Source organism: Phaethon lepturus, unplaced genomic scaffold, assembly GCF_000687285.1.
Source record: "Phaethon lepturus isolate BGI_N335 unplaced genomic scaffold, ASM68728v1 scaffold37894, whole genome shotgun sequence".
NCBI classification, from domain to species: Eukaryota; Metazoa; Chordata; class Aves; order Phaethontiformes; family Phaethontidae; genus Phaethon; species Phaethon lepturus.
In genome coordinates, this window is record NW_010537752.1 from 26,357 (window position 1) to 39,179 (window position 12,823).

The 12,823-nt window shown below is 54.0% G+C and overlaps 1 protein-coding gene across 1 annotated transcript in view; it reads left to right on the forward strand.

Moving 5' to 3' along the window:
- LOC104620381 (ephrin type-B receptor 2-like) overlaps positions 1-10,910 on the forward strand; it is a gene marked incomplete at its 3' end in the record, with an annotated part of 11,997 nt that extends 1,087 nt beyond the window's left edge. Inside the window, exons 2-3 of the mRNA XM_010286580.1 lie at positions 6,683-6,747; positions 10,226-10,910. Coding sequence (XP_010284882.1) covers positions 6,683-6,747; positions 10,226-10,910 — 750 coding nt within the window. The remainder of the gene's footprint in view (positions 1-6,682; positions 6,748-10,225) is intronic.
- Positions 10,911-12,823: the final 1,913 nt, after the last annotated feature.

The window sequence follows — 12,823 nt, forward strand, 5'->3', positions numbered from 1 at the left end:
GCAGGGGACAGGGAGTCTGGGGGACGCTTGTTTGATGCCAGTCCTGTCCCCGAGTGTCACGAGCAGCTGAGCGTCACCCAGTAGATTGGTGAAGGTGTCCCAGCGGGCACTGCTGAGCCCCACCAGGTTCCAGCACCGTCCCCTGCTCCCCTCGGCCCCGCTCAGGGCTGGCTCCTGTTTCGCAGAGCTTGTAGGTGGGCCTGGGTGACGTCCTGGTGAACTGGTGGGCCGGGAAGGCTCCTTGGCTCCCCAAAAGTGGTGACATCTTACCCTTGCCAGCGTGGCGTGGTTATCTGTGGCATCAGGCCTTCCCTGCTCTGTGCCTTGCTAAGGCCCCCGGACTGGGGGCCTGGCTGGCAGGTCAGAGGTGCTCCGGATGATGGAGATGCCGGACATCACCCTTGTCCTTCGGTCTCTGAGTCTGGCTGGACTGAATTTTTCAGGGAAGGGTGTTGAATGACCAGGTACCTGTCTGCTGGGTCCACAGCGCTGGGACCACTGGCACGACCCGGTACAGCTGCCCTTGGGGTGGCCTTTGGGGCTCTGGGCGTGGCGTGGGATGTCGGTGGTCCCCATCCAGCTCAGTCAACTGCCTTTTCTCACTCCCTATCAATCACTCTCCCTCTTGGAGTTTAAGTGGATCCCTGAGTGAAGTATCCAAAATATCCTGTAGCTGCCGGCTCACAATGCAGCGTGCTGTTCCCGTGCCAGCGGGTCGGCCGGGGGGGGATTGGGTTTCAGTTTGTTCCGCTGGCCATTGGCCAGGCAAAGCAAAGCTCGGGGCTGCAGGGAAGGGCCACTGGGTTTGCTCAGCCCCTCTCAGCTCTCGCTGGCAAAAATATTATAGTAAAGCTCCAGAAAAGCACGGGAGGCAGAGGTAAATAGATCTGCGGCAAGGGCTCCGCGGGGCGGGGGACAGACGGCTTTCTCATTAGCCGCCCCCATCCCTGCACGGGGATGCAGGGGCTGTGCCTGAGGCCAGGCTGGAAACGCAGTTTCAGGAGCACGTGTGCGTGTGTGGAGGAGTTTGTCCCAAGCTGCGGCATCTCTGGTGCAGATCCTGGTCTTGCTCCACCCGGCTGTGCTCTGGCTCTGAGCCTGCTCTGCAGTATCCCTCCGGTCTGCACTGGTCTGATGAGGTGCATTAGGTGGGCTTCCAGGTCACGTCAGGGAGATGATGACGAGGCATGGTCTCCCCGCCGTGTCTGCCTTGGGATGAGTTTGCTCCCAGCCCGTCAGAGAGGTCTGGACAACTTCTTGCTTGCTTTACAGGGCCAGCACTGGCCACAGCTGATGCGATCCTGGGTTAACTGAGAAGCTCGCTCCCTGTGTTAATAATATTGTACCAGGATTAAAATGCTGGCAAGTTTCCTATCCTGAGGGAGGAGCTGGCATGAGAAGTGAAAGGGGAAGGGAAAAAGTTGTGGGTGGAAAAATGAGGGTGGAGGCTCCAGCTATCTGTGGGGCTATTTATTTGTCCAGTTGTTTCTTTATCTGGATGAGTTTGGAGCCTATGAATGTGAAGGATTTGCCAGGATTTCTGAGAAACAGATGCTTTAAATTGGTCTAAATTGGCAAAACTCCATGAAAGTTATTTTTATGGACATAGAGAAGTGTGTCTGCAATGTGCACGGCCCCTCCAGCCTCTCTAGCACTGTCCCGTGATCCTGTCACTCTCCATCCCCAGCCCTGGCCATCTCATGCTGGTGTCCCCAGTCACTGCCAGCACCCAGCATGATCCCAGTCTTGTCCTCCTGTCCCAGGTCTGCCCACCAGTCTCAGTCCTCACCTGGCCAATGGGAAAAGCTGGTGCAGCTGAGAACCCCACACTCATCTCGCTTGCAGCAGAACAGCGAGAAGACCACGCAGAAGCATAGGAGCCCCTCACCCAGGTCATGGGCACAGCAGATCATCATCCTGATGGCACCTTAGCATCGCTGTGAGCATCTAGAGGTGGTGGAATGGTGATGACGCATCGTTAGATGCACAGTGCTCGAGCCAGAGCCCTGGCATAGCCTTGTAGCAAGCAGTGGTGCCGGCAACGGGCCCCAGCGCTGCCAGCAAGTTGCTTATTGAAAGCATCTTCAAAGTGAAAAGGACAGGCACTTATCTCCTAACCGTCCCGTGGGGAGCACTGTGGTTTCTGGTGGGAAGCAGGCCAGAGTTGCGTCTGCTGGTTTTGAGCAGCTGCAGATTTATTTATAATGCCGTGGGTAGCATGTGAATCTGCAGATAAACACACGGGAGGGAAGAACACAAACAACAATATTGAGAAAATGCTGCTCCAGAGAGAGCATTTCACTGAGCTGCAGCTATCGCCAGCCACCAGAGATGGGCCAGGGGCCAGGCACCCGCCCCTGCCGCTCCCATGCAGCTTTGCTCCCTGTTGTCACTGTCATTGCTGGGGCTTGCTCTGTCCTGGAGGTCAGGGGGTCTTTACGGGGCTGCCGAGGCACCACCCCCTCTCTCTGTTATTTGGCATAGCCAAACGGGCAGGATGGCACCGTGAAAGCATCGGCTGTGTCAGCAAGGGAAGCTGCCAGGTTTGCTGGTTGAAGCAGGGTATGAGCTTTGGGCAGCCCGCAGGTAGGATCGGGAGACCTGCTGGGTGAAATATGGCCTTGGCAACCCACCACGGGTCACCGTGGCTGCAGCCCCCTTGGGACTGCTGTGGGTGGAGGAGCTGCCTCTGTAGGATGGGGGGGTTCCCATTCCTTGGTGCTTATCACACTTCGTTTGGGGCTTGCATCTGTGGTAGAACTCTGTATGACTTATGCCTTGGTGTGCCTAGAGTCACCCATCCACTCAGAGATGTCCATGAGAATCTCCTCAGTTATCATACCTTGATGGCCAGAAGGAACCAAGGTGACTTCCTGACCAGCGTGTGCTCCTGCAACACGTGCTTCTCCAGCTCCTGGCTCACCCGGGATGGGGAAAGATGCAAACAGTGCAAGAGCTGCTACTCTTGGAGTAATTACTACTGAGGGGCGATTACCTTCCCTGGTAAAATTTAATCTTGTTTTCCATGTGTCTTACTGGGTTCAGCTCCCAGGCAAAGCTGTAGCTGCAATTTCCCTCACGGGCTAAGGAGCTCTGTTTGCTGCTACTTTCTCCTGCTGTAGATCCTTGCAGACCACAATCAATCATCTTGTAAACTCCTCTTTGATGAGCTTCTGCAGTCCCCCTGCAGCAATAAAAACCCATCCAGCTGAAGGAGGAATAGACCCTGTGGGAATCTCAGCCTTTCTCTTGTGTGGCTGAGGTGGGTGGTAAGGCCTTGTCTTGCTTTCTTACACCTTCCTGGTTTATTGGTTGCTAGTTCGGACTCTGTGCCAGCACTTCCAGGGCTTGGCTGCGTCTTCATGGAGCCTTCCTCCCACCGCAGTCTGCCCACCACTGCCTCTTGCTGTGGAGATCTGAGCAGGTCTGAGCCTGGGAGAGAGGCAGAGAGAAGCCGCTGCAGATGAGGGATATGTTGCTTCATTGGCCATCACTCCTGATTTTGTTTGCTGAAGAAGTGAATGAATGCGCTACTTTTGTCTGGAAATAAGAAACTTCTCAGGGATGAGACAGTGATCTTCCCCGGAGGACCACGTGGCCTCCTCGACCTCCGGTCAGGTATATGGGCAAGATAACTGTGGCAGGCTCTTATTTGGGCAATGAGGTGTTTTGAAGTTAGCCATCAATGGAGGGTGGAGCAAACCCACCACCACCACTGAAACCCATCTTGGTTTCACATCCACTGTTGCAGTCAGTGCGGCTAACTGGGTTCACGCTGATTCATGGGGACCGGTTATTCACAATTTTCTGTAATTCAGGCAACTACTCTAAGTGCTAACATGCCAACCCATCTCCAAATGGACTTTAGCCAGGGCAGCAATTTGGTAGAAAAGCTGTGCAAAAAGGGGTGCATCGGGATGTTACAGCTGTGTACAATGGGGACCACAATCTTGGTCTGGGGTCCACCCTACACAAAGAAGGTTGATAAACAGGGTCCTCAAAGAAAGGAACCTATTTTAGGGTGGAAGAATAAGGAAGCTCAGCTAATTTAGCTATCTTGGAGGTGATTTATTTGCCACCCTTAAGCGCCACAAGAGGGAAAGGAAGTTTTGGATAGCAGAGTCTTTGTACAAGTAAAAGGAAATCTGATACCTGGCAGCCAAACAGTGAAAATTCAGACTAAAATTAATAGATGATCTTTTTTATGAGAAGCTAATTGACCATTGGAAAAACCTGCTTAAAACCTGCAAATTTCTACTTCTCCGTGTCTTGTGTCAAAACAAGATGTCCTTGGGCCAGCTGGGGTAGTTGCATAGCTCCAAGGAGATGTGCAATTCTTCAGCTGAGGATAAGAGACAGCCGTGAGGGCTGTGGGCAGCATGCTCTGCACAACATTTCTATTGCACTGAGTTGTCATTAAATAAAAGGCTTTTAAAAATGAAAAATGTTTAAAAATATTATTTTTATTTGGGAATTATTTATACTGTTTTAGAATATATCTTCTTTTACATTATAGTCACTGCCATTAATGTACTTACTTACTATGCACCACTGTCATTGATAGTTAAGATAAAGTAACAAATTTAGTTTTTTTTTAAAGTAATGCAGCCTCTAGCTAGCACTGGGTGAAAAATGTTGTTTTCCTTTTAGATCAAAGTGCCACTGGTGTTTTAATGAAAAAGCCAAATACTCTGATAAAATAAACACTATTATTTAACTATGTAAACAAATACTCAATTTAAAAAGAAATTTCATAAATCTGAATGACAACATTTCTGGACCAGCTGTTTTCCAGAACTCTTCCTAGTGAGAAAATTTGAACAGAACTATTTTTGCTTTTTACTCTTGGAATAAAACCAAATTTTGAAATCCTGGCTTCCTGTGAACTGGAAACCGCTGGCTCTAACCAGGAGTAATGAACAACCCACAGTCTGAATACGATTTACTGCCAGAAGTAGGTGCAAGGAGCATATCTGTGCCGAGGCACTTTTTGACTTGCTGATGGGAAAAGGGGAGTTCACGTGCACTGTTGGCTTGTCTCTTAAATGATGAGTCTGCTCAAGGCTGAGCTTTTCTTCCTTTGTTTTTGTTCAATGTAGTGAAAGTGGAGAAGGTGGAGATGCTTTTTGGGGATTCATGGCAGTATGCTTGGTTTTTTGGTGGTGAGGAGCAGCAATGGGACATGGTTACATCCAGTAACTCTCCATCCCTGTTGTGGCCATGGGAACTGGCACCGTTTGTTGGGGTATAGGATCGTGGCTGGAGATCTTGACTATATCAGTGTTCTGCTGGTTGATCACTTTCAGTGAGCTGATGCAGAGTGGGAGTACATCTTGTGCATAAGACGCTTTTTCTTGAGGGCTGCAGAGCCCTAAAGCTGGACTGTTTCCTTGCCTGTCCTGCATTAACTGGGAGGGCAGGGAAAGTGAAGCTGCAAGCTGAATTTCCTGTTTGTGTCTTGCGTGTGTGTGTGATGGATGCTTTCCAGCATCCCTGCAAATGCAGTTGGCATCCCGAGTGCACGCGCTGAAATCAAGTGCAGATTCACATCCTCCCTGCGCAGCAGAGCGATATCATTTCTTCTGTGGCATCACCCTGGTCTCAGCTACAGGATCACTGGCCGTATGCTGGCCTGTACAGTCTGTCCCCCAAGCATCATGCTTTTCCCAAGCCCAGCCTCAGTGTGTGGAAACCTTTGGGAGTGATTTCTAAACTCCCATTTCCTAAACACGGGAGTATTGTCCTATTTTCTTAAAACATCAGCATTGGGCATGGTGCAGAAAAATCCCCAAGTTGCAGTGAGCATGCAACCACAGAGGAATGGACAGTTACCCAAGTTGTGGAAACTACTCATGGAAGTGTCTGTCCAATGTATTTTGGTGGAGCCATGTGACCTGTTCCTGTGCTTGGATGGGGAGCACCTACTCATGTTAGCCCAAATATTGGGGGACCATAACCTGAGCATCCTTTCTCATGCCATTAGTGTGGTGTGGTTAGGCCAACCCATAACTGTTTGGGGTGGAAAAAGACTTCAGTGCTAGAAGCGTGATGAGCTGTGGAAAGGACAAGGAGGCTTTGCTGCCTGCATGGCTTAGGGAGACTTTCCCCGCTCTGTGTTGGTCAGTGGTAGCATCGCCTGACCTATTTCAGCCCAAATCTCCTGGAAAACCATCTTTAATATTGGTTTAATTTTTTAGTACTTTTAAGTCCTAAAAGTGCTGTCCCTTCCTATGTACTACTGCATCACCAAGGATTCTGCCTACCATGCAAAATGCTAAGAAAAAATATCCCACTTTTGAAAAAGAAACTGGAAGGTGGTAGAGGAAGCCCACCAGACGGAGCTCCTCATCTGCAGTAGGAGAGCTGCTCCTGGGTTGTGGTACCCTCATCCTGGATCTTGAGGAGGGAAGTCCAGATGGGCTGGTCAGTGGAGGAGCATGCCCCTCCATGCACTGCAGGAGACAAGGGGGCCTGGGAGCAACAGGCAGCAGATGGGGAAGCAAGTGGGTGGAGGGACCGATGCTGAGCTCCTTCCCAGTTGAGAGTTGGCCAGAGGGCTCAGTGCAGGCTGGGCTCAATGGCTCTGGTCCTGGGCTGGCTCCTCTCCACCTCTTTTCCCTTCACCAGCCTCAAGCCACTCACCAGATGGGCACTGACTCCTTGTCTCACCTTCTTCCTGCAGAGACGCTGATGGACTCCACAACGGCAACGGCAGAGCTGGGCTGGACGGTGCATCCTCCTTCAGGGGTAAGTTATCCTGTTGCTTTACAGGGGCCCAGAGCCCCGTCTGGGATCTCCTGCTGCATGTGAACATAGCTGGGTTGGCTCAACAAAAGTCAGTCACTGAAGCAAAGTGCCTGGCCACATGAAAACATCTAGTGGGAAGAGCGCAAAAGAGGAAGACAGTTGAGGTTTCCAGTAGTTTTCTAGGAGGTGATGCCTCCAAAAAATACCCCAGTGCTGCAGGAGTGTAATTCTCACCCTACAGCATCAGGCCAATGTGGTGTTGGAGGAATCATACTCTCTGTAAAGCTGGCCTGCAGCCACTTAAAAATCAGGGAGGCTGAGAAATGAAATGCCAAGGCCACCATCATTTGTCCCCAGTGTCTCACTTGTTATCCCATTGCCTGTCACTTGTAGCAGAAAAAGATGAGGGCATTGGCCTGCAAGGTTGCACCCTCAGCAGATGTTTGATCAAGTCCTGAAATGACTGTCCAGCATCCCGGGCACCTCATGGAGGGACATTTGCTGTCTCAGCAGTGATGGCATCTCTGCTTTACTGGTGCCAAGAGTCCCCTGAGCCACACCCCAAGACCCCTCAGAACAAGCTCCTTTAAAGAAGAGCTTGGACAAGCCAGTGCATCTCTGCACCTTTCTGCTCACGACACACAACCGGAGCGGCCCCAGCCACCTACATGTCTCACAGGGTTGGCATCGAGGGGCATCGAGGTGCTTCAGAGCATCCTGCCCAGCTCTGGCTGCGATGGCTGGCAGCAGCAGAGAGCCCCAGCGCCCGACACACCCAGACCTGCTCCCTTGCATTTGGATGGTCCCGTCCAGCCTGGCCAAAGCTCAGAGACACTTCTCATCCCTGTGCACAGAGGTGGTGACTCGGGCTCCATCCTGCCCTCCATCCACCCTCCGCAGGGGCTGGATGAAGATGTTTCTACGGACCTCACCTTGGGGCTGACAGCAAGCCCCCTCTCCAGGCCAGCTTGGCAGAAGAAAAGAAACAGCCAATAAAAGCCTCTGTTGGGGAGATTAAACCCAGCTCCCCAGCAGCCTGTCCGCCCTGCCACGCTGGGGCTCGGGCGCTCCCGGCACCAGTCCCCCATCACCATGATAAAGCCCTGCGCCTGCCCGCGAGCCCAGCTGCCCCGCCAGCGCTGGTCCGGCCGCCGAAGGGGGATGACGGGCGCACAATAGGCGGGAGCAGAGGTCAAGTCTTTTTCTCTCCTTGCCCAGCCTTTCTTGTTTGTGGTGTTTCCATATGTAAAGCACGCCTTGCTCCCGGCTCCCCAGCCCTGTGGTAATGAGGCCTGGGCCTGCTGGAAGCCGTCTCCCCATATTATTGTGCTGCCTTCTTCTTTTGAGCTCCTGGCATGTTAATTAGAGAGTGAGGAGAAAGGGAGAGGCTTCTAATTAAGCATCGAAGAAGCACAGACTGGTGCATGGGGGTGACTTTCTCTCCTAGCTGAGATGAGTGAGCTCGGGAGCGCCCTGGCTCGCTGCTGCAGGGATGTGGGAGGATGCTGGGGCTCCTGAGCCTGGCCCCCAGCATGCTCCCAGGTCCCCATCGGGATGGAGATGCCCGTCTGGAAGGAATTGCTTCCCTGTGCCTTGTCCTTGATTCCTTCACCCCTCTCCCAACTGGTGCCCTAAAAAACGGGGAGATCCTGCAATTTTCCACTACCACACCAAATTTATTTCTGGAAAATAAAGCAAATGCTTCCCCTGCATTTTGCAAGGATGCTCTCCTCCTCCCCTAGCGATGGCAGCAGATTTGCAGCCACTGCCAATCAGAAGTGGTTGGAGTTGTTTGGGGATCTTCCCTGACAGCCTTCTGTTGGGCTGTTAGCCTTGATGTGTGAGGAGCAATCTGTTCCCTATCTCATGAGCCTCCGTCTGCAGTCCTGGTTGCCCTTGTAAGGCTGTTTACAGGCCAAGGGGCTTGGGGTGTTCTGCTCCTGCAGGGTTTTCCCTGCGGACCTCAGTCCTGGCGCTGGTGTTGGGCCTGGGCTGCGCTGCTGCCTTGCTCTGGGTGTCACAGTCCCGCAGCCAGGTCTGGGTTGTGCTCAGGGTTTCATGTCTGTATGAAACAGCTTGGCTTCCACTTGAGCAGGTTTATGAACAAGTTCATGAGAAGCTGTTCCAGCTGGCTCGGACTTTGTCACACGCTAGCTGGACCCCGGTCCCTACTGCCATCACGAGGGTGCTGCAGGTGGGGAGAGGGCAGCACAGGGAGATGCTCTGCCCTCCAGGAAGGTCTGGGCTGTGGGAGAGCCTCTGATAAGCTGGGTGAAAGGCTTTCCTCCTGCAAAGACCCTTTCCCATCTGTGCTCACCGCAGAGGAGTGGTGGCCGGTTACAGGCTGCAGCTCTGTCCTTACCTGGTGCATCAGCTGCCCTGAAGCCTCTGCACCCTACAAAGGAGACAACAACAAGCACTGAAAGATTTGGAAGAAAACAGCCTGGGGAAAGGGCAGGGAGCTGGACAGGGCCCGTAGGTGTCACAGCAGCCCCGAGCTCTGCAGAGGCTGGCAGTCAGCCCTTAGTTGGCTGGGGGAGCTGGGCTGAGCTTCCCATGGGGAAATATGTCAGCTCCAAGCTGTCTTGCTGAGAAGGATGTTACTGTCAGGCCACAGCTTGTGGGACATTTCATAGGTCCAGTTTAAGACAGCCGGGGCTGGGTCCTGTGCACACCTGCAGGAGGGAACCCAAAGCATGTCAGCCCTTGAAGGGGCAGGGATGAGGGCTATCAGAGGGATCTAGACCAGCATCTCCCATTCTGGGTACGCAGTGAGGTCAGCCAGGCTCCCATAAACGTTCCCTCCTGCCTCTGGGGAGAGGCTGCTGGCTACTGGCCCGTCATGCAGTTGGCCGCCGGCACCGGTGCTTGGGCTGCAGCCGGTGAGGAGGTTTTACGGCCGCATTATGCGCTCTTGAGAAAGCGGGTCCTGTCTGCCACGTCTGTAACCCTAGTGGCACTGGTGGGAATACATCTGCTAAAGGCATTGTGTTACTCTGCCGGCAGGCTCTGCTGTACAGTGCAGCCCATGGGCAGAAGCCCCTGCTAAAGACATTACTGCCTGCAGAGGAGGTGCATGGCCCCACCATGCCCTAGCACCTGGCAGAGATGCTTTACCATAAATCCAGGCAGGGAACATGGTGCTGCTGGCAGTGAGATGGCCCCAAGCTCTGCTGGGGGCTTGGGCCACCTTGCCCCACGGCGCAGAGCCTGCCCGGTGTGCAGTGTGAGTCAAACCCCTGCCGGAGCAGGACAGAGGCACGTAGGTACGGGGTGCTTGCAGGGTGATGCTGGAGCTGTGCTGGGCTGAGATGCTGAGCACTGACGGGGGTGCCTGTGTGATGGGGTGGGCATGGTGTGGGACAGCTGGTACTGGCAGACCTTGCTCAGTTGGCACGTGGTGGGGTTGGGAAGAGGCGAGATGGGTGGGGAACATCATTTCGGTGCAGCTCCTTGACTTTCTGTGTCCTGTCCACAGTGGGAAGAGGTGAGCGGGTATGACGAGAACATGAACACGATCCGCACCTACCAGGTGTGCAATGTCTTTGAATCCAGCCAAAACAACTGGCTGCGGACCAAGTATATCCGGAGGCGAGGAGCGCACCGCATCCATGTGGAGATGAAATTTTCTGTCCGGGACTGCAGCAGCATCCCTAATGTCCCAGGCTCCTGTAAGGAGACTTTTAATCTCTACTATTTTGAGTCGGACTTTGACTCGGCTACCAAGACTTTTCCTAACTGGATGGAGAATCCTTGGATGAAGGTGGACACGATTGCTGCCGACGAGAGCTTCTCGCAGGTGGACTTAGGTGGACGGGTGATGAAGATTAACACTGAGGTGCGCAGTTTTGGGCCTGTCTCCAAGAATGGTTTCTACCTGGCCTTCCAGGACTATGGAGGCTGCATGTCCTTGATTGCCGTCCGTGTCTTCTACCGCAAGTGCCCCCGCGTGATCCAGAATGGGGCCGTCTTCCAAGAAACCCTCTCAGGAGCGGAGAGCACCTCGCTGGTGGCAGCCCGGGGGACATGCATCACCAATGCAGAGGAAGTGGATGTGCCGATCAAGCTGTACTGCAATGGGGATGGCGAGTGGCTGGTGCCCATCGGCCGCTGTATGTGCCGGGCGGGCTATGAGTCGGTGGAAAACGGGACCGTCTGCAGAGGTAACTGCTCGCCTTTGGTCTCGCTCTGTGCACCCGCTTCGCCGCCGGCGGGCTGTGCTGGTGGTGGCAGTCGGGATTTGCAGCTGGGATCTACACGAGCTGCCTGGGAGTGACCTCCTTGGGCAGGGGTGGGAGAGGAGCAAGTGGGAATGCGGGAGAGGAGCATCCATGTGGATGCTGGCTTCTTCCAACTTTCCTCAATTCCTGCCTTGGGCTCATGCTTCCATTGCAGAGGCTCTGCATTACCACTGGGTCCTCAGAGCCACCAGTGCCTGGGGTGCTGGCCTGTTGCTGGTGCCCTCCATGCTGTCCAGGTCTTGGAGGGACATGTGTGTGTAGGTGTGGCACATGCCACTGATTTGCAGTCACCTCTCAAAACACAGGGGCTGTTTTCACTTTGGTTCACACCCTGGGCCTTGGCGTGGGCTGAAATGCTTCTGGGGTGAGGGGAATGGGAGTGCAGACACCCAAAGGTGATGTGGTGGAAGGGAGCAAATTGTCTGCAGCATTTTCTTGGTGAGGTGCAAATGGCCGAGGGTCAGACATAGTCACAGGCTGTTCAGGGCCAGGCTCCTCTCCAGCCTGGGCACCTTTGAGCCTGGCCCCTGAGCTCCCTCAGCAGAGGTCTCCTGCCCTGTAGATGTTCTTCTGCCCCTGTAGAAGTGCAGAGCAGACTCCTGGAGTGCCTTCTCAGCTCAGCTGAGCAGCGTGGAGCCAGCGTGGTCCTAGAGGCACAGCGTGACCTGGGTGAGCAAGAGGCTCTGCACCACCCTCTCCTGAAAGCATCGTGCCTAAACCCATCACTGTGCTCCTCCCCAGCCACACAGATGGCAGAGGGAAAGGAAAGTCTACACGGGCTTGGGGAGGGAGAGCAAGGAACTGCTGGGGTTATCGGGAGAGAGATGGGCACCTGAGAGCTGTGTGTTTAATGGGCACCCGCGGCTGTACCATGCACAGAGCGAACCTTGGTGGCTGGCAAGTGGACTCTTCTCCCCGCTGTCCTGGCTGAATATCAAATTCCCATTATGGTTTCAATAGCATCAGCACACTCCAAGCAGAGCTGGGGTTTCTCTGAGATCAATTATAGATACGTCGGTGGGCATTGCAGAGCGCAAGGAAGGAGCTGCATCTCCTCTCGCTGCAGTACCAGGTGGCTGGGTAGCACCAAGCAAGCATGGGGAAGGTGCTGGTAGTGGGGAGAGGGACACACCAGAGAGGGGGACGGGCAGTCTTTGGCCATGCTTGGTTGGGACTGCAGGTTGGATAGTCCCCTTGGAGAGGGCACTGCATCTTCTACTGGTGGCTGGGCTGCTCATGCATCAAGCATTCTGATGTGCTGGGGGTGTTATTTAATATCCGTGCTTTGAGCTACTCCTCACTGAGCCACTGAACATCTCTTCCCACTAAGCTCAGGGTAGTCAAGTGTCCTCCAGCTGTAGCAGGGACAGTGCTGGGGGATAGGGACAGCAAGGAATTACTGCTGCAACGCAGTATGGAAGGGGAGCCTGGCTAATCCCAGCCTCGAAGGGAAGACGGATGTTTTACGACGCCCAAGTGAAGCATTTGTAGCAACACCAGAAAGCCAAAATGATTCATGTCAGCTTTTCCATCTCAGCCTTTTTATTTTTGCCAGAGCAGACCCAGCCCTGCACAGTGCTTTGCTCTGATGTGGCTATCATTTCTTGGGGCTCCCAGGTCCCACTGCCAGCCCAGCCCAGGGGTGGTCCCTCTGCATGCCCCAGGGCTCCCAGGACCTCCTTATGCAGAGCCGTGTCCCTGCAGCCTGGCCCGGTGGGGCTGGGAGGGGAGGCAGAGCAGGCAGGAGTCGGGGGCCAAGGTGGAGGGAGTGAGCAGGAGGGAGAGGCTGAGTCTCCTCTTTGCGCAGCAGCAGGATTTTGGGCGGTCCAGTACCT